This window comes from Manacus candei, unplaced genomic scaffold (genome assembly GCF_025592945.1).
Source record: "Manacus candei isolate 608988 ecotype Guabito, Panama unplaced genomic scaffold, ASM2559294v1 h1tg000022l, whole genome shotgun sequence".
NCBI classification, from domain to species: domain Eukaryota; kingdom Metazoa; phylum Chordata; class Aves; order Passeriformes; family Pipridae; genus Manacus; species Manacus candei.
The window spans coordinates 3,202,514-3,220,955 of record NW_026138070.1 but is presented as its reverse complement, the minus strand read 5'-3'; the positions used below and the strand labels follow the sequence as shown (position 1 = coordinate 3,220,955).

At 38.7% G+C, this 18,442-nt stretch overlaps 1 protein-coding gene across 6 annotated transcripts in view; it reads left to right on the top strand.

Annotated features, from left to right (window-relative positions):
- The window catches only part of VPS13D (vacuolar protein sorting 13 homolog D), a 92,730-nt gene that overhangs the window by 33,799 nt on the left and 40,489 nt on the right, over positions 1–18,442 (top strand). For 4 of the 6 annotated variants that reach the window (XM_051786475.1, XM_051786474.1, XM_051786473.1 and 1 more), the window contains 23 exons: positions 632–706; positions 2,970–3,075; positions 3,398–3,550; positions 4,119–4,254; positions 5,189–5,236; positions 5,977–6,127; positions 6,761–6,971; positions 8,004–8,251; positions 8,935–9,126; positions 9,662–9,788; positions 10,315–10,457; positions 11,262–11,392; positions 11,611–11,786; positions 12,001–12,124; positions 12,721–12,956; positions 13,711–13,819; positions 14,423–14,583; positions 14,898–15,006; positions 15,679–15,858; positions 16,124–16,240; positions 16,460–16,609; positions 16,752–16,901; positions 17,427–17,523. In XM_051786475.1, the coding sequence (XP_051642435.1) occupies positions 632–706; positions 2,970–3,075; positions 3,398–3,550; positions 4,119–4,254; positions 5,189–5,236; positions 5,977–6,127; positions 6,761–6,971; positions 8,004–8,251; positions 8,935–9,126; positions 9,662–9,788; positions 10,315–10,457; positions 11,262–11,392; positions 11,611–11,786; positions 12,001–12,124; positions 12,721–12,956; positions 13,711–13,819; positions 14,423–14,583; positions 14,898–15,006; positions 15,679–15,858; positions 16,124–16,240; positions 16,460–16,609; positions 16,752–16,901; positions 17,427–17,523 (3,330 nt within the window). The remainder of the gene's footprint in view (positions 1–631; positions 707–2,969; positions 3,076–3,397; positions 3,551–4,118; positions 4,255–5,188; positions 5,237–5,976; positions 6,128–6,760; positions 6,972–8,003; positions 8,252–8,934; positions 9,127–9,661; positions 9,789–10,314; positions 10,458–11,261; positions 11,393–11,610; positions 11,787–12,000; positions 12,125–12,720; positions 12,957–13,710; positions 13,820–14,422; positions 14,584–14,897; positions 15,007–15,678; positions 15,859–16,123; positions 16,241–16,459; positions 16,610–16,751; positions 16,902–17,426; positions 17,524–18,442) is intronic. The other 2 variants (XM_051786477.1, XM_051786476.1) reach the window with 1 other exon arrangement.

Below are 18,442 nucleotides of genomic sequence, written 5' to 3'. Positions count from 1 at the left end.
ACACACACGGTCATCTGTCTAATGTATTACAAACAGAAGTACTTGGGCTTCACAGCACACAGTGATTTGTTAGAGATGTTTGGCAAAAAAAAAGAAAAAAAAAGACAAAAAAGTTGTGTTCTGTTCAGTTGTGTTCAACTCTTTAAAAACAAAACCCATTCTGGCTGCTTAGCTTTGAGTGAGAGCTTTGCACTGCTCATTCTGCTTCCTTTTTTTGTCAGTTAATGAGTGACTCTCTCATCAAAGATTAAATCAAGAGTATTGACTTCAGGGCATGTGCAGTTCAGAGGGGTTCTTTTTCTTTCTGAACCCTAAAGTCCTGTATAACTGAGTTTCTGGGGAAAAATCCTGTTTAATTTGTGAAACTCTTAATACATGACAGGTCTTTTTAGCTTCTCTTCTCCCAGAATTACTTTTGGAAGAAATTTTATCAATTCAAATAAAATTTGAATAAAATTTAAATAAATTTGAATAAAATAAAAGTCTCTATCCCTGGCTCAGTGTAAGCCAAGGGATAGAGACTTATAACTGCATGATGCCAATTGTATCTTCGCCAATGCATGATGGGGAAGATCTTCCTGTATTTATGTGTTTTTTCTTACCTGCTAACTTTGTCTTTCCTGTCTGCCAGGCCTTCCTCTTGTGTACCTTAGAACTAGGAGTACAGCCAGTTTGACTAACCTAGAGCATCAGATCTATGCTAGAGGTACTGTACAGAGAGAGACCAAAAAAAAAAAAGGTGGTTTTCTTCTTTGGAAGGCTCTTGTACAATAAATACTGTGCTGTATGTGTGACTTGCTGGTAGACTGGCCTCTATATTTAAAAATAATCAAACCTCGAAAAACCTCAAGCTAAAGAACATGACAGCTACTTTTATCCTGGTTTTATCTGTTATTCCTCTCTGGAACCTTAAGGAAAGAAGGGAGAAGTATAACCAACCCTATGAATTATATGAATTATTGGCTGTTCAATGTCCCTTTTTCTAGAGAGACAGTATAGTGTAATTAAAAATAGCATAATAATATCACAGTATTTTAATTGTGTTCTAAAAATATCCAACATTATGTTCAATGTACCTACTTATACCTAATTCAGCATATTTAGCTACTTAAAACTTTCAGTTGCCTTCAAAAAAGAACAATCTGTTTTCAGTAAGCCTTAGGATGTAAGGCATTCCTACCAAATATCTTGTTAATTTGTTTGGGTTATACTTGACTTTACAGTCTTGGGGCAAAACCATACAGTTTAAAGTAAGATTTTTTTAATTTTTGACATTATGGAAGACAAAACAGCACACTTGATAAATATGTAGCCCTGTAGAAAAGTTGCTGAGGGGGAGGACACAACGTTTTCTAGAAATCTGCGTTTGTGGCCTGTTCAAGTGCCCCTCAGAAATATTTTCTCTGAGTTTAAAAAAAAAACCAAACTCAAAATGCAAAATGATAGAAGGGCTTATTTTTCTGAAAGATTTTTCCAAAAATCAAACAAACAGCAAAACTTGTATTATTCAACGCTTGGCTTTTAGTGGGTGTTGCAGCTAAATTACTAAGTTAATTATGAAAAAACCCTCCTTGTAATGGTAATCTTTTTTTTTTCCAGGCAGTAGTCTCAAAATGCAACTTTTACATTATGTTTTCCTTTGAAAATCAGGCCGTAGTCCCAAAAATTCTTTTTTAAAAGTCTCAAAAAATAAACTGGCAATCGATTAAACAACAGAGTAAAAGTTCATTTGGCTTCTGGTCTGTAATTTTGTAGAACCTGGATTAGCCAAAAAATTATATAAAGTGAATCTCAAAACTGAAAACATTTTTTTGCAGTTGGCAAAAATCAGTGTTTTCATTTTCAAGGATTTCATCTTCTTGCCATTTAATTGGAAAGAACTTTCCCCATGAGCTTTAGATCAGATTTAAGTCCCTACTGATGATGTGGGGGTTTATAGGGGTTTGTTGTTATTGATTTGGAAGAAAGTTTTATGTGATTATTAGTAACTCCTTCAAAACCTTCCCTGTCCTTCTCACCTTACCCCTTCTTGCCCCTGTAAACCTGTGCTGAAGCTTTTGGAGCAGTTGCAGATCAGTTCTGGGGAATAGATTTCATTTCTGTCCTAACTTTTCTTTAAGCAGCTGATTTATTGTGTGCACCTTCCTCCCACTTCTCTCATACCAAAAGATGTGGGTATTTAGGTAGCAGCCATTTATCTTCCTTTTTAAGTAAGTTACTGGACTTTGACAGGGGTTTTTCTCTGTCCAAACACAGTAAGTATTTTCACAGGCTTGATGCACTGCAGTGTGGAAGATGAGAGTAACACTTGTGTGCTGGTTGGAAATCCATGCTTGGAAAAATTCAGCCAGGGGAAGTGAAGTATCTTCTGGGATTTTGCTGTCCAGTTTTTTAACAAAACCAAGTTGGCTCTGGTTGCACTCAAATTATTTTCCATACTTTGTTCCAGTAGGTTTTATCCTGTTTAGGAAAATATTTCTACTTATTCAGTCTTTGAGGATAAAAGTCCCAATCAGAGGGAGTACTGGCTAATTCTGTATTTATCACATTAAATACAGTATAGATCTTAATTGTAATTGAATGTGTGTTTAGTACTTCATGAGGATTTGGATGTCCATAAAAAGTTCCTGATTATGCTTGGGGTTTTAGTTAGATTTTCTACACATTAGGTCTAACTGGAGGCAGAGTATTTTATAAGACTTGATATGAAGAAACAAAAGAACGGGTTAGATCAAACTTAGTTCCCAGGGGGGTTGATGTAGGGGAAGACTTTCTGTTTGTTTTATCCCATTTCTGTAACAGTTACTAATTTAAAAAATGTCGTAGATAATCTGATATCCTGTTTGTTTGATCAGTTTTTCTTTAGTTAGTGCAGGTTTTGGTTCTCCAGCCATTGTGTCTCATCCCACACTAACATCTCATAAACACTTCTCCTGGGCATTCAGACAAGTGTGGGTTGTGTTTTGTAGGTGAAATGAAGACTCCCAAGCGCAGGCAGCCCTTTGTGCCCTTTGCTCTGAGGAATCACACTGGATGCACTCTGTGGTTTGCCACCCTGACCACAACCCCGACCCGGTAAGGACCTGTTGGGGCATCACTTCAAACAGATTTGGCTGGTTTCACTTCCATGTCAGCCAAACCCTGTTGTTTGCAGTGCTTTTGTTCTGCAGAGACACATAAGCAAGTCTCAATTTTAGTTGAGCCTCTTCCTTGACACTGATATAGTTTTACTGCTTTAAAAAAAAAATAATTTGTTTTTTTCAAGAGGTCCAACAGAACATGAAAACTAGTCAGATACACTCATGACGTGAATGTGTTCACTGAGGACTGAGGCAGAGTAAAAAGCACTTGTCACTTGAAGTAGTCAGTCTGTAAAATGCTGTGATTCTCTTCCCAGGGCTGCTCTGTCTCACAGTGGGAGCCCAGGTGTCGTTCCTGAGGAAAACGGGACGTTGCTGGATGATGCCCATAATGTCAGTGAATGGCAAGAAGTTATCACTGGGGAAGAGATTCCATTTGAGTTCGAAGCCAGAGGGAAACTCAGACACAGGTGAAGTTTTACACACTTACATATGGAACACGTGGGATCATAGTTGTGAGGGCACCGGCAGGTGTTACATTAAAAGTAGATTTTTTTAAAAAAATCTCCTCTTAATATTTAGTTCTTATTTTTAGAGCTTTTCTACAGAGGGAAATTATGGGTTCTCCAGTAAGCAGCATCTATTGCTATTAGTGGCAGCTGTTCCTAGATGTAATTTGGATTATTATGAGCTTTTAGAAAGACTTGGGACCCTCAATCAATGTCCTTTATTCTAAAGGACTGGGGCAGGGGGTGGTGTTGGTTGTTGAATGTGTTATCAGAGATAAGAACATGTTGACAAATATGTAGCACACTTCTATTTTTGCTTATATGACATAGTTGTACTTCTGTGTGTTCATTAGGGAAGGTAGAACAATTAGACAGAATTAGTCTGTCTTTATCCATGAAACAGAAAAACTCCTGAGACTTTTTAATGCTTCAGTGAGATTCTTTTCTCAGAATCCCTTGGTCTGAAGTGTTTAGTGTTTACACTGTATAATAATGCTTAATTGTAAATGATCTTGGTCTGGCCTGGTAGGCACACCCATGATCTGAGGATTCACCAGTTGCAAGTGAGAGTCAATGGCTGGGAAGAAGTGAGCCCAGTGTCTGTGGACAAAGTTGGAACGTTTTTCAGATATGCTGCACCAGATAAGAACTCCTCCTCCTCCACTGTAAGTTCTGATGTTGTTGGTTTTAGGAAAATGTATAATTTAAGTGTAATGATGGCTGCAAGACTTTGACCTAAAAGCAGCTGCTGTATGAGATTGACCTCTTTCCATTTAGCTTGCATTGGGAGAGTTTGGAGATACTGGGTTCTAATTAGCAATTTAATGTGTAACAAAGCCCCAGACAGAGCAGTCAGCAGTTAGTCTGTGCTTGGCAGTCAGAGCTCCCAGGGACAGAACTAACATATTAGTGACAGGGCCATGGACTCCTGGAGACTGAGCTTTAAATCAGCCCAGCATTTCAGCAGCTATTTTTATTTCTTTTATTGCAGGAATGCTTTTCATGTATTTAATTTACTTAAAATAAACAAAACTGGCAATTTCCTGTAAGCCAAGAGATTGTTGAAATATGTGGCTGCTTAGACAAAATATACTTGTCATGAAGGGAAAATGCAGTTGTAATAATCAGGCTGGCATTTCTTGGAGGCTCAGTGATAAAAATGATTTTGTGGATTTCAGAACTAGCTAAGTTTTGAAAGTAGGCACAGGAGGTTGTTGAACACTGGAGAAGTAGTTGAGATCTTTTTGGTATAAAACAGAATTTAATTTCAAGATACTACTGACAAGAGCCAGTGGTCTCTTATTTGCATTGTTTCTGGTGTTTTCATATTGAAGCATAAAAAGCATAATCTCTCTTTAACCTGAATATTGAAGGGAAAGGATGCAAATTGAGAATTGCTGTTCAGGAACGTCTTTTGGGGAATTCTTCTTTACAATAAGCCCTTCTTCAGCTTCATTTCTTTTTAAAGCAGTGTCACAAACAGGCTTTGCTAATCTAGTTCTGATATTATTCCAAGCTCTAGTAAGGTTCTATATTGCAGCTGAAATCAATGTCTTTAAAGCTGAACAACTTTAACTTTCTTGTTTACTTTCCTCTCAGCTTGGAAGCCCAATAAGTAGAACAAATATAATACATCCACAAGTCTACGTGAGTATATATTTTCATTTTTTGAGAGCTACTTAAATAAGACCAAAGAATTCTACAAGTGAACTGGCTTTTCCATCCTTGTAGAACCTTTTCAACAGAAACCAAACAAAAGTCAAGCAAACAAAATGGACTTTCAAATCAGAACAAATATATGATTTTCCATTCCTCACTAGTATAAACGTTTTAAGAATGGGTCTTAAATTTCAATATGTGAGTTCTAGCATATAAATGCTAAAATATGAATTGTTTTTTTCAGGATTGAAGTGGCAATTACTTCATGTAATGTAGGAGGGAAAACACCACAGTAGAAGGGTGAAGAAAATGTGGATATTTTAAGAAAGCTTTATATTATTTTCTAGTTTAGACAGAGAGAGTAAGTGACTGTTAAATATATAAGACTTGGAATTCAAACTCCATGGATTTATAAAATAATGTAATGGTGAGGTGATGTGTAGTCTTATTTTAGGATCTGTGTTACTCTTAGTTGAACTTCTGTTGTTTTGAAAAAGATAATGGAGTTAGTGGTATGTAGAATTGCTTTCTCATAGTTAATTTTACTGTGTTTTGAGGGAGAGGTACAGGATTATAAGGGATTATTATTATGAAACCGTATAGACCTGAGGAGTTGCACGTGGTTGGACTCAGTTTTCCTCCAGCAGTTACTGCTTCCACATTGAGGTGCCCCCTCTTCTAGATATATTCATTACCTGAGCTTTTTAATGCTTTTAAATATCTTCCAGTTTTCTTCATTGCCTCCAGTTCGTGTGGTGTTTGAAGTCACCCTGGAGGGCGGTGCCCGGAAGGTGATAACGGTGCGCTCGGCCTTGATGGTGAAGAACAAGCTGGAAACTCCAATGGAACTGAGACTGGACAGTCCTTCTGCCCCTGACAGTAAGTGCTGTGAATTCCTGGGCCCTGAATTCCTGTAGTGTTCCATACATACTGTGGGAAGTGTAGCTTTCTCCCCAAGAAGATTCGCCGCTGTCCGTGATGGTTCACACCAAAATAGACCTCCCTGGAGAGAAAATGGGTGTTGTTAAGAAGGAAATAATCAACAAGGTGAGCTAGAGGATCCATTAGGATTTTTCTCCATCAGGGAAAGCTGAGACTCTGTAAATACTACATCTTATTTCTGTGTGTAGCAATGTTATCTCTTTTAACAGTATTCTAGAAAGTTTTCCCTGCAGAGGTGTAGTGTAGAAATGTCGTGATATGTTGACAGTGTACCCACAGTGTATAAGGAATGAGGCTTTTTGAAATAAACATTTTCACTAAAGCATCCAAGGGAAAAAGAATTTAAATTCCAGCAAGTTTTTGGGCTGTTTCACCTAAATTTGTCTGCTGCCAGATTGTTAATAGAGCTGAAAATAACAGGTTGGTGTTTGAAATGTACATAAAGTAGGAAGTGATTTATATTAAAGTGAAATATGTTGCTTCAAAAATTTGAGATGCACTACTTCAAAATTTTATGGTTTTCAGTAAAGGGACCTGTCTTGATATGTGTGTGTTCTTCTCTGCTTGCAGAACCTGTGGTCCTTCCAGCAGTTATGCCAGGAGATTCCTTTGCCATTCCATTACATCTGACATCCTGGCGTTTGCAGGCCAGGCCCAAAGGAATGGGAGTCTTTTTCTGTAAGGCCCCAATTCACTGGACTAACGTTCAGAAGACAACAGAGGTGTGCAGCAGCAAGAGGGAGTGTCACTCCATGGAGTCTGAAAACAGCAGGTTTTTCAGGTAATTAGTACCTAATTCTTTTTCTGTAAGCTCTGTTATCTTCTTCTGAACTAATTACCAGGAAAGAAAATGCTTAGAGGTGAAAGCTGCTGCAGTTTTAATGGGAGGTTTGTTACACAGTGAAGTGTAACTGCTGCATTTCTGCAGGGCTCCTTGAAGCCCCTCTGAGAATACAAAGCACAGTGTTAATATTTATGGTAAAAAATAAAAGATTAGAAAATAGAATGTAGACTTAAATTAACTGCTCTGTCTCACTGAGGATAACAAGTGCTTTGCCAAAGGAGTGTTCACAAATACTCATTCTTTATCTTCAATGTCCTGTGCTCTGTTCTGAGTCCAAAAATGTTGCTGCATAGTAAGGACTTAATGGAATTTTGTGGTTTTCTGATATGGTTGATTTAGGGTTGCTCTGTATTTAGGAAATACTAGAATAGAGATTATGGAAGCTGCTCAGGAAATGACCTTTGCACACCATGTGGTTACTTCTGTGTGTCAGCTCCATAGTTCATTTCTTAATATGCTGCTTTTGAACGTATCACAGGGAGGCAAATGCACAAATTATTTAAAATGAAGATTTACTTAGTCAATTTTTTCTTAACTAATGGAAAACCGAAGTGTCAGGTGGTCAGAGGAAGGATGTATCTACTGGGAAGAAGGACACAGTCAGCATTTATGTTTTAGAAAATGGTTGTATGTACTTTTAATAGTTAAAATCTCTTAGTTAAAAACATATTTTTGCAAGTCTATAGAAGCTGCTTTTATAGTTGGTAACCTGTAAAAGCCATTTTCTGTTACATCTCTGAACAGACCAGGTTTTTCTGAGTCTTTGATTAAAATCAGGAAACTCCTGTTATCTTAATGTTAGGCATAAACACAAAATACCTTATGGTCAAACAACAAAGTGATTAGGTGAAGAACAACTCTAAATGCTGTTTTTCTTATCAGTTCTGAAGTTAGAGCATGTTAGAGGATTTAGTGCAATAGGATTCAATTGCCTGTCAAACTCATTGACTTCTGTGTCTGCCTTCCCAGGTTTTGTGTGGCTATAAAGAAGGAGAATTACCCTGATTACATGCCTTCCAGCATATTCTCTGACAGTGCTAAGCAGATTTTCAGGCAGCCTGGGCACACTATTTATCTCCTGCCAACGGTGGTGATCTGCAACCTGCTCCCTTGCGAGCTGGAGTTCTACGTGAAGGGTTTGCCCATCAGTGGAACCCTGAAGCCTGGCAAAGAGGTGGCCTTGCACACAGCTGACACGTCCCAGAACATTGAGCTCGGTAAGGTTCTTGTCCAGATGCTGTTCTCTGACCCTCAGTGTACCTCAGTACCTCAAAGGAACCTTTATCTAAAAGGAACTATGGTGCAGAATAGAAAAATTTAAAAATGGACAGCATTTATATGATTATTTCATTGGCTTGCAGGGCTTCTTATATTTAATAACCAAGTGCACACATTCAAAAAAAAAAAAGAGTACTGATATTGCCATCATTCCCCCAAATCTGTCAGCTGTCTTAGTCTGTTCCTTGTTCAGTTCTTTTCTTGTTTTCCTGGGAGTGGAAACAGAAACTGGAGAGATCAGTGATAAAGAAGGGAAATAAATAAGTTCCCAATGTTTTGGGTGGCTTTGCTTGTTTTTTTTTCTAACAGAAAAAGTTGGTGTTGAAAATCTGTACAGAATTATTCAACACTGGCTGGAGTTGTGATGCCTAAAGCAATAACTAGCCCTAAGCAGGCTTCCTTACAGAACCTTTTTTGTTGTTTGTGACCTAAATTGTGGTATTTCTTCCTGAGGTCAGAGTTTACTACACTGGGCAGATTTTAAAGTTAATCTGGGTATGAGCTACATGAAATATTCAGCAAGATCAAATCCCATGAAACACCAACCTCAACACTTAACCAGGAACCAGTGTTTCTGTGTGGGTGATGTTAGGTTTGGTTTGGTTTGGGTTTGTTTTCCCAGGGGTATTGCTAGAAAACTTCCCAGTCTGCAAAGAGCTGTTGATTCCTCCTGGGACACAGAACTACATGGTGAGGATGCGACTGTACGATGTCAACAAACGGCTGCTCAACCTGACCATCAGGATTGTGTGTCGTGCTGAGGGTTCCCTAAAAATACTCATTTCAGCACCATATTGGTTAATCAACAAAACTGGTACGTTTTGCTGTGGTCATGAACTGGGAAATAAAGATGTCCTGCAGTATTTTGATGTGCTTTCTGGCCAAATAGAGCTTCTAAACGCTACTCAAGAGGAGTTAAAGTTGCAGGAATTAATTATTTTAGTAGTGCCACAGCTATTGTTTGAGGAGTGGTACAGGTAACTTACACATTTGAGTTGCTACATTACAGATTTTCAAACAAATAAATCAACATAGATTAGATCACTGTTAAAATGTAGGGTTTCAAAGACTGAAATGCTTTGAGAAAGCAATGGGTCTGACTTTGAGTCTGTGTTAACTTCCACTGGCACTTTCAGCCCCCATGGCCTGCAGCTGTTTTAAACAGGTTAAATGAAGAACTAGGAGGATACAGGCAGATTAATGGATAATCCTACAACCAAAATATTTTAGGCTGTTCCTTAATTTGAAGTAGTTTCCACCATTCTCATTTTAATTTGTTCACAAGTGACTTGTACTTTAACACTCTTTTTGTGTGTGTGTGTGTGTGTGTGTGTGTGTTTAACTTAAAGGATTACCACTGATCTTCAGACAAGATAATGCAAAAACAGATGCTGCTGGGCAGTTTGAAGAGCATGAGCTTGCTAGAAGCCTCAGCCCTCTGCTGTTCTGTTATGCTGATAAAGAACAGCCAAACTTGTAAGTAAGAAGAGCAATCAGGAGGAACTTTACAAAGATGAAAGTAATTCACAGATTGGGTGCTGATACATCAGTGTGAGGATCATGTAGGAAAAGCCCTTCCCTGTTAAGATGACCCGTTATTAAGTTTTTAATACAGAAATGAGCACATTGGATCTTCAGACATTTCCTGTTGAAAATTCCTTGGTTGGCTCATTCTGTTGTGTCAGAATTTATTGGAAATTTTAATTTTTTTTTCTTTCAAGGATAAAATAGACTCCACTGTTGTTGTGATTAATCAGCCTGAAAATTGCCAAGCCCTTTACATGACATGGCCACTGAATCCTGACCAATGTGATGAAAGAGCTTATGGCAGAAATGCAGAATGAACCACACAATAAGAGATTTATCATGAATTTTAAGGCTATTATATTCAGACACAGGTGTTCTTTTTGCATCTTGGGCATGTGTTTGATCACCAGAATCATGTTGTTATCTGATCCTTTATTTAAAGGAGTAAATCTTTGTGGTTTTTTCTTACCTTTAGCTGTACAATGAGGGTTGGAAGAGGAATCCATCCTGAAGGCATGCCTGGCTGGTGCCAGGGATTCTCCCTGGATGGGGGCAGTGGTGTCAGAGCCCTCAAGGTGATCCAACATGGAAACAGGCCAGGCCTCATCTATAACATTGGTAGGTGGTGACAGGAACATTGGAAGAATCCAGAATCCTGTATAACTCTTGGTGAGACAAGATGTCAGTGGCACCAGAAACAGAACAATTGCAGCAGAGAAAGATATGTTGTTAAAGGTTTTTGAGGGTCCAGAGAAAATTATTAAACAAGGAAATAGTATTCTAATTATTTTTATTTCTTTATTTTAATTTTATTAGCTTAAAAATCAGTTTTCTGTTATTTTTTACATTTCAAAACTGCATTTACAAACTCTGCTGCCTGTTTCTCTGTCTTTATTCCCCCTGTGGGTTAATTCCAAGTACATCTGAAATCCCTTCATGTTACTCTGATTATTTTGACTGCCTGTACACTGTAACTGTTCAACCACGTGCTGCTTCTGTGAGTTTTACTTTGTACAGGCTGATGTGCAGGAGTGCAGCTTCTGGCTCTTGGTGTACAGAAAGCACAATTTCTCCATAAGGTTTTAGTTTTTAATTAAATGAGAGTTTGGAAGTTACTTCACAATTATTTTTGAGGAATTTTTTATATGTTTAAAACTGAAATAATTACTTGCATTGATGTGATTGGAAATAGTTTTGGGGCTTTTTATCTTCAATAGTTATGATCTCTACATTGTACTTGAGAAACAGAGGGTGACAGATGATCTAAAATTACATTTATTGTTTAATGTGTCAAAACATGGCAGTGGTGTGACACAAACAGTGCATCTCAGGAACTCAAAAGAACCTGTGCTCTGTGAAATATATTGTATTTTATTTCTTTTCTTTCTAAGTAATAGCTTTATTTTACCTTGGTTTTATTAGGTATTGATGTCAAAAAAGGCAGAGGCCGTTACATTGACACCTGCATGGTCACCTTTGCTCCCCGTTACCTGCTGGACAATAAATCCAGCTACAAACTGGCCTTTGTCCAGCGGGAATTCGCCAGAGGGCGGGTAAGAAGATTCCTGGGGGTTATTTTCAGTACAGTTCTGTAGTTAATCATAAAAAAGAACAAATGTCATTCTTGAAAGTATTGTTGGTTGGTTATGGGGATCTTTCTCATTATTCCTGACAGAATAATTGCTGGGTTGGTATTTGGGAGGTCTGTAGATTAATACTAAGGTTTCAGTACCAGGATTTTTTACCAGTTTTTTCCTGATTTCTGTCCTAGGGAGCATCTAATCCTGACGGATACATCTCCACCCTCCCTGGCTCCAGCGTCGTGTTCCACTGGCCACGGAACGATTATGATCAGCTGTTGTGTGTGAGGCTCATGGATGTCCCAAACTGCATTTGGTCTGGGGGCTTTGAGGTCAACAAGAACAATTCATTCCACATCAACATGAGGTAGCTATTCTATAAAAATCTTCTGTAATGTGCTTCTGGTTTTTGATAGAGGCAGATGTTTAATCCTCGTTCCACATCAGTGTGGGGTAGCTGTGATCTGTAAATCTTCTGCAGAGCGCTTCTGGGTTTTGATAGAAGCAGCTATTTCATGCCTAGGACTGCAGGTAATGCAGATCAGAAGCTTACCTGTGTTGCACTTTGCTCTTTTTCCAAGGGACTCCTTGGGGAAATGTTACTTTTTGAGAGTAGAGATCACCCTGCAAGGAGCCACGTACCGCATCGCCTTCAGCGACACCGACCAGCTCCCGCCGCCCTTCCGCATCGACAACTTCTCCAAGGTAAAAGAACAAAAAACCTCACATTTTTTCCCCTCTATTTTTAAGGAAAAGTAGTCCTTGATATCTGTTAGAAGAGAGAGATGAGTAGCTTGTGTAATGAAATAAAATTAAAGTTTGTGTAGCAAGAGGTCTTTGTAATAATTGTGTTTTTCTGAAGTTCTAGTGAAAATTGGAAGCACTTAATTACGTCTTGTTCAAATAATAGTGCTAATGTTGTGGCTTTCCTGAATGCCTTATAAGTCTTGCAAGGAGGAGCATTGTTACTGAAGAGAAATTGTTCTGGAGTGGTAATTTGAAATCTATTCTAGTCTCCTAATTTAGATTAGGAGGGTTTGAGATGCTGCCATGGAACTGAAGACATTTTGAACCACAGATGACAGATAAAAGCAAAAATGACATTTCTCAACCCTTTAAGACTGTTTTTAATTGAGACCTGAATGGAAGAATTTACATATGAAAAAGATGGGGGGAAAAAAAGAAGTTCTCTTTTTTCAGCTCCTGTGATCAACTCCTGGCAAATGAGCAAATGGCAGGAAAAAATCTGCCTGATGAACAATTCCTGTGGGAAACAAACTCCTCTTTCCTACCTGTTGCAGGTCCCAATTGTGTTTAACCAGCACGGGGTGGTGGAGCCCAGGCTCTCCACTGAAGTGAAGCCCATGACCTCCCTGGATTATGCCTGGGATGAGCCTGTCCTGCCCCCCTTTATCCTGCTGACAGTGAAGGGTGCAGGCTCCTCTGAGGTTGTCTGCTGCATGAACGACTTCCAAGACAGCAAGCAGCTTTACTATGAAAACTTCATCTATATTGCTGCTACATATACCTTCTCAGGGTAATTCTTTCTATCTTAGATGAAAATATTTTCAGTGTTCATGGTGTTCAGCAAGCTTTGCATTAATATTCTCTTAGTGGTTGCCATTCCAAAGGTTTTCAAATGCAGCTAAACTTCTATCAACCTTGTAGCCAGCAGAAGAAATGCCAAATTCAGAGTTGTCTGGCAGTCAGTAATCTGTGTATCTTACCTCATTTGGTCATAGTACCTTTGTTTTAGAGCATGGCATTGTTTATTCTGTCACACAGTAAGAAAGATTAAGGCTGTGGCATCTGCTGTGACCCCACTGTCTGATCTGGGAAGAGCAGGGATGGTTGGGGTCCTCTCTGCAGACTTCATTTTTATTGGTGTCTAAAGGACACTTTACCACAGTTCCCACCTATTTACAACATGCCTGTGAAATGTAAACTTATGTAAAATAGCTTATATGCTGTTGAAGACAACTCTGGGAGAGTGAAACAGGCTTTGTTGCTTTCCTCAGTATAAGGTAGAAAGTTGTCTTTGGAATTCATCTGTTTTGCCTGTGAAGTTCCTTGTTGCAGTGAGAAATCAAAGCCTCTTTTAAGAATGTACTCAAATTGACAGCTTGCACTGGTAATTCCTAACAAGAGGGGAAAGAAACCAGTATAAATTTATGTCTGATGGGCTGTATTGGAAGTGTCAACTTCCTTGATTCAGTTTTAGTAGAGATCTAATTCAAACTGCAGAAACAGCAGCTACTCTGAATAATCATGATATTTTCTTGGTGTTCTAGTTTACAGGAGCCAAGTGTAAGACCAGTTGCTTCAAATAAGGATGTTGCAAATGCAGAGCTTGTCCTTGATGTTTCTCCAAAGACTCAAAGAGTTGTGCTGAAAAAGAAGGTACAAAGACACATTTATTTTTTTAAATGCTGTTGCTCTGTGCTGAAGTAAAATCAAATGCTGAGAGTAGGACAACATTACAAAAAAAGAGTTCTAACTATTAGAGGGTGTAGACAGGTTCCAAAGTGACAGGTTATTTTGAATTGTGGTGGTGCTTCTGTATAAGACTTTTATGGGGATAAAGATGGCAGAAAAGGGAATTGGAATAAAAGTAGTAAGGAATGTTGTAAATGCCTCCAAGACAACAGAGTGTGGTAACTGAATGTTGGATATTCTAATGAAATTACAAGGTTTCATGGTAACCTAAGTCTTCTGTTTCTGGACCTCTTAAAAAATAGAAACTATATTTAAATATTGTTGAGATTAAAAAACACCTTGTAAATGCAGCTCTGCATCTAACTGCTAGTGTGTGATGCATATTCATTGAATATCAGAGTTCCATTAGAAGTCTTTATCCAAACTAGTTCCTAATTCCAATTCAGGCCTCTGAAGTTAAATATATACAAGTCACTCCAAGAATTATAATTCAAAGCCTCTGATAGCAAAACAGAACAAAACCACTTGCTCTGTACTGTGTTTAAATGTCGAGTTTTAATGCCACAGGAGCCAGGAAAGCGCTCCCAGCTTTGGAGAATGACAGAGACAGGAATGCTTTGCCATGAAGGGTCTTCAGTTCCTCACAACCCCCATAAACCCTCCCCTCGCTCCGAGGACTCCAGCATGATTCTGGATATCGCCGGCCTGGCAGCTGTCACAGACAACAGGTACTGCACACCCAGCTCCTCAGGAAACTGCTGGAGGTTCTAGCTAAACACAGTTCATATGATATTCTCTGAATAAGGAAAGAAATTGTTCTGAAGGCATGTGGAAGAGCTGGATTTTACCCGGTTTTGTAAACAAACCTCACGATCAACCTGCGTGACTTGGAAATACTTTTCAAAAGGTGGCTAATGCGTTTTTAGCAGGTTAAAAGAGCACTTCAGAAACGAGACTAGGAAAGTGAGCTGGAGCAAAATAAATGTTCACCATTAACACATCTGCAGAGTAAACCCTCCTGAGCTCTGGTGCTTCCCTGCAGGTACGAGCCCCTGATGCTGAGGAGGCCCGACCGCCGGCGCAGCACGACCCAGACGTGGAGCTTTCGGGATGGGAAGCTGACCTGTGGGATTCATGGACTTGTCGTCCAGGTCAGTACTGATCTTTTGTTTGTTGCTGATAGAAATGACAGTCATTTGGGTTTAGGATTGAAGTGAACTAAAAGCTTCGAGGCCAGAGTTCAGGATACAGAGAAGAGCAGACTTGTGTAAACAGCTTGTGCTTTAAATTCATATTTGAATATTTGTATTAGTTTCAAATAATTAAACATCTTGCACTAATAATTAGAAAAATAATTGACTTAGTGCCATGATATTGCATTGATCATTTTGTGATCAGTAAGTTACTACTTGAAGCAACCAAAAAAGCCCTGTGTTGCTGTTTTTAGGTGTTGACCCAATAAGGATTTACTCACCTGCAGATCCAGAGTTCATCTTTTAAAAAGCTTCCTGTCATTTTGGAAAACTTTTCAGGAAGGACTTTCCCATGTCCATTGATGATGTGATAGCTTCAGTTTTAAATTAAGTGGGCATACTTAATTATCAATCTTGGCTGCTTCTTTTATCTGCCAAACTGATTAAACATGAGTTACCAGAAGCTTTAATAATAGTAAGTAAAATGTTGCTGGAGTACTCTTCTTTTAGTTCTGAAGAGTGAAGAGAGCAAAGTAAAATACACTTTTAAATTAATGTATGTAAATAGTTATCTGAAGTTTTTACTTATTGATTATCTAAGTTTTTCCTTACTCTTTTTTCTTTCTCCAGGCAAAGGGAGGAATGCTGGGTCTTCATGATGGAGCTGAAGTTGTTCTAGGTCCTGATACTTCCCTTGAACTTTTGGGGCCAGTTCCACCTGAACAGCAGTTCATAAACCAAAAGATGAGGCCTGGCTCAGGAGTCCTGGCCGTGAGAGTCATCCCAGATGGGCCAACAAGAGTTCTGCAGGTGACTTCATTCATTAACTAGAATGAAGTTCTGTTATTTGCTTGTACTTGCAATACTTTTTTCCTTATTACATCTTTAAATCTTTACAAAAAGCTGCCTTTATAATGATATGAAGGGGGAGGGAATATCATAAAACCAGAAATAGTTACCACAAAAGCTTTCACTGTACCTATTTTTTTAAAAAAAGATAATTTTATAAGGTAGGACAGTGTAGCTGTTATTTACAGATAGGACAGTGCTAATTTGGTAATTGATTTGTTTTCAGATAACTGATTTTAACCAGCGTAGAAACGATCGTTTGTTCAGTGAAGGAGATGAACTTCCAGTTACAGAGCAAGATCTGCGCAAGCTGAAAAGCCCAGACACAGAGCAGGAGTTGGAAGTAAGATTTTATAACCAGTACCTGTCCCTTTTATTTATCATTTTCCTTTCTAGATTGTAGGGAGGGGGTGGTTGGTCATTAACTTCTCCCTGTGATGGTCAGTCTCTCTGGAGATGAGTCTGAAAAAGTAACTTCTTTGCAGAAGTGTGTATTTGGTACCACATGTTTCTCAGTGTTGGTTTGCTAGTGGTAGTTGTTTGTTGGGTTTTTTTTTCTCAGGTTCTTGTGAAACTTGAAGGTGGAATAGGATTGTCTTTAGTCAACAAAGTCCCTGAAGAGCTGGTGTTTGTAAGCCTCACAAGAATTAATGTCCACTACACACAGCTCTCGACAAGTCAGGTGCTAGAGCTCAGTGTGCATGACATACAGGTATTTTGAAACAAATTTATTTATTTATTCACGGGTCTTCTTCAGTTTTCGTTGTCACAATAGGTTTGAAAGATATTTAAAACTGTTTCTGAGATTTCTGTTCCTAAATATCATTCTTTTTTCTGTCTTGTCCACTCTGTAGGTGGACAACCAGCTTATTGGCACCACACGGCCTTTTATGCTCTTTCTGACACCCAAGATGAGTGAGAACGAGCCCCTGGAGACTGGGCCTGCTGTGCAAGTCAATGCCATGAAATTCCCCAGTAAAAATGCCCTGACTGATATATACAAGGTAAAACACAATGTTTTGTTTGTGCCAGGCAGGTATTACTTTGCTTAAATGACCTTTCCTCTTCCTAAGTTTCACTTAATTCAATGATTCGTGAAATACACTTGGTTGAATTAATACTGAAGCTTAAAGGACACCATGTCCACGGTGTTTAAAGCTACAGTACAGTGATGAACAATGATAATAAATAAGTTTAAAAATGTAACAAACAAAACAGCTGATTTCAGGGCTGGAAAACGGTGAAGCAGGAGATTTTGAAGTGTTAGGATTAGGTAACGAAGCACAATGCCTTCTAGAAAATTGAAATAGTTGTAGGTAACTTGTTGTAACAAGTAGGTAACATCACTAGTTGAAGGTAATTTGAAGTGAAGAGAGCTACCAAAGACATTTTGAAGGTGGGAATTTTGCTACGAATCCATTCAAGTGAAAATATTCCGTTGAACTAGAGCACATTGTCCTTTTTAATAGCTTATATGGATTATATTTCTGGTGTTAATGCTGTAAACTGAGACTTGTTTATCTCTGCAGCATCTGATGATCACTGCCCGAAAGTTCACAGTTCAAATTGAGGAGAAACTGCTTCTGAAGCTCTTGAGTTTCTTTGGCTACGACCAGTCTGAGTCAGGTATGGGATTGAATTACAAGGAGCAGTTTTACAGTGCACACAAGTATTATGGTCTTTCCATAAAGTTCAAAACACCAGGAAGCTTTTGGCTGCTGGAACCTCCCAGTGTTGAAGAGAAGGCTGGAAATGCCTCAGTGGCCCCTGGGAAGCTGTTCTTGTGTGTTGGAGTCATTACAGTGCTCAGGTAACAGGCCCAGTACACAGTGCCTGAGCTGAACTTCTCTGCAAGGAGTTTCATGTTCAGCTTCAGTTCCTGGGTCTGGATTCATCTAAACTGGGATAAAAGAAATCATGTTATTAATTTAGCAAGCCACTTTGTTTAGTAATTTGTTTGGTTTGTTTATTTAACCCAAGGCTAGAAGTAGGATCCCTGTTAATTTGTTCCTTGAGCAACTCCTCTTGCTTCACTGGAGGAAGATTTTGTCTGTCTGACCTTTTAGTTGTGGCATGCATACCCCTGACTGTAATTGCAGTGTGAGTTTTCTTTCATTCATTGAGGCAAGACAGACCTCTTCAACCTTCTAATCTCATAGATGCTCTTCTAATCCTCCTATTTTAGGGTTTATCTGTACTTTGGAAATGTTTGTTTTGGAGTGGCAATTGAAAAAGTCACTTGTATGATGCAGTAGCCTGTGTGCTGTTACATAATCACTATCACAGCAAAAGAACTGGTTTTGGCATGATTTCCAAATGGGGCCAAGCCTACAGATGATGCTCCAGAGTTCTGTCCTGCTAATCCACAATATCTTTTGAGTTGTCTCTGAAAGAATAACAGCCTTACATTTCACAGAGGATTTACAGAGTTAGATCTCTAGTGATGAGGAAGATGAAAAAATGTTGAGTTTTGCTCTTATGCTTTTTACTGCTCTGTCCTTTGTTTTGCTTTACCCTGATGCTTCTGCTATTGTTTTGTTTCCTT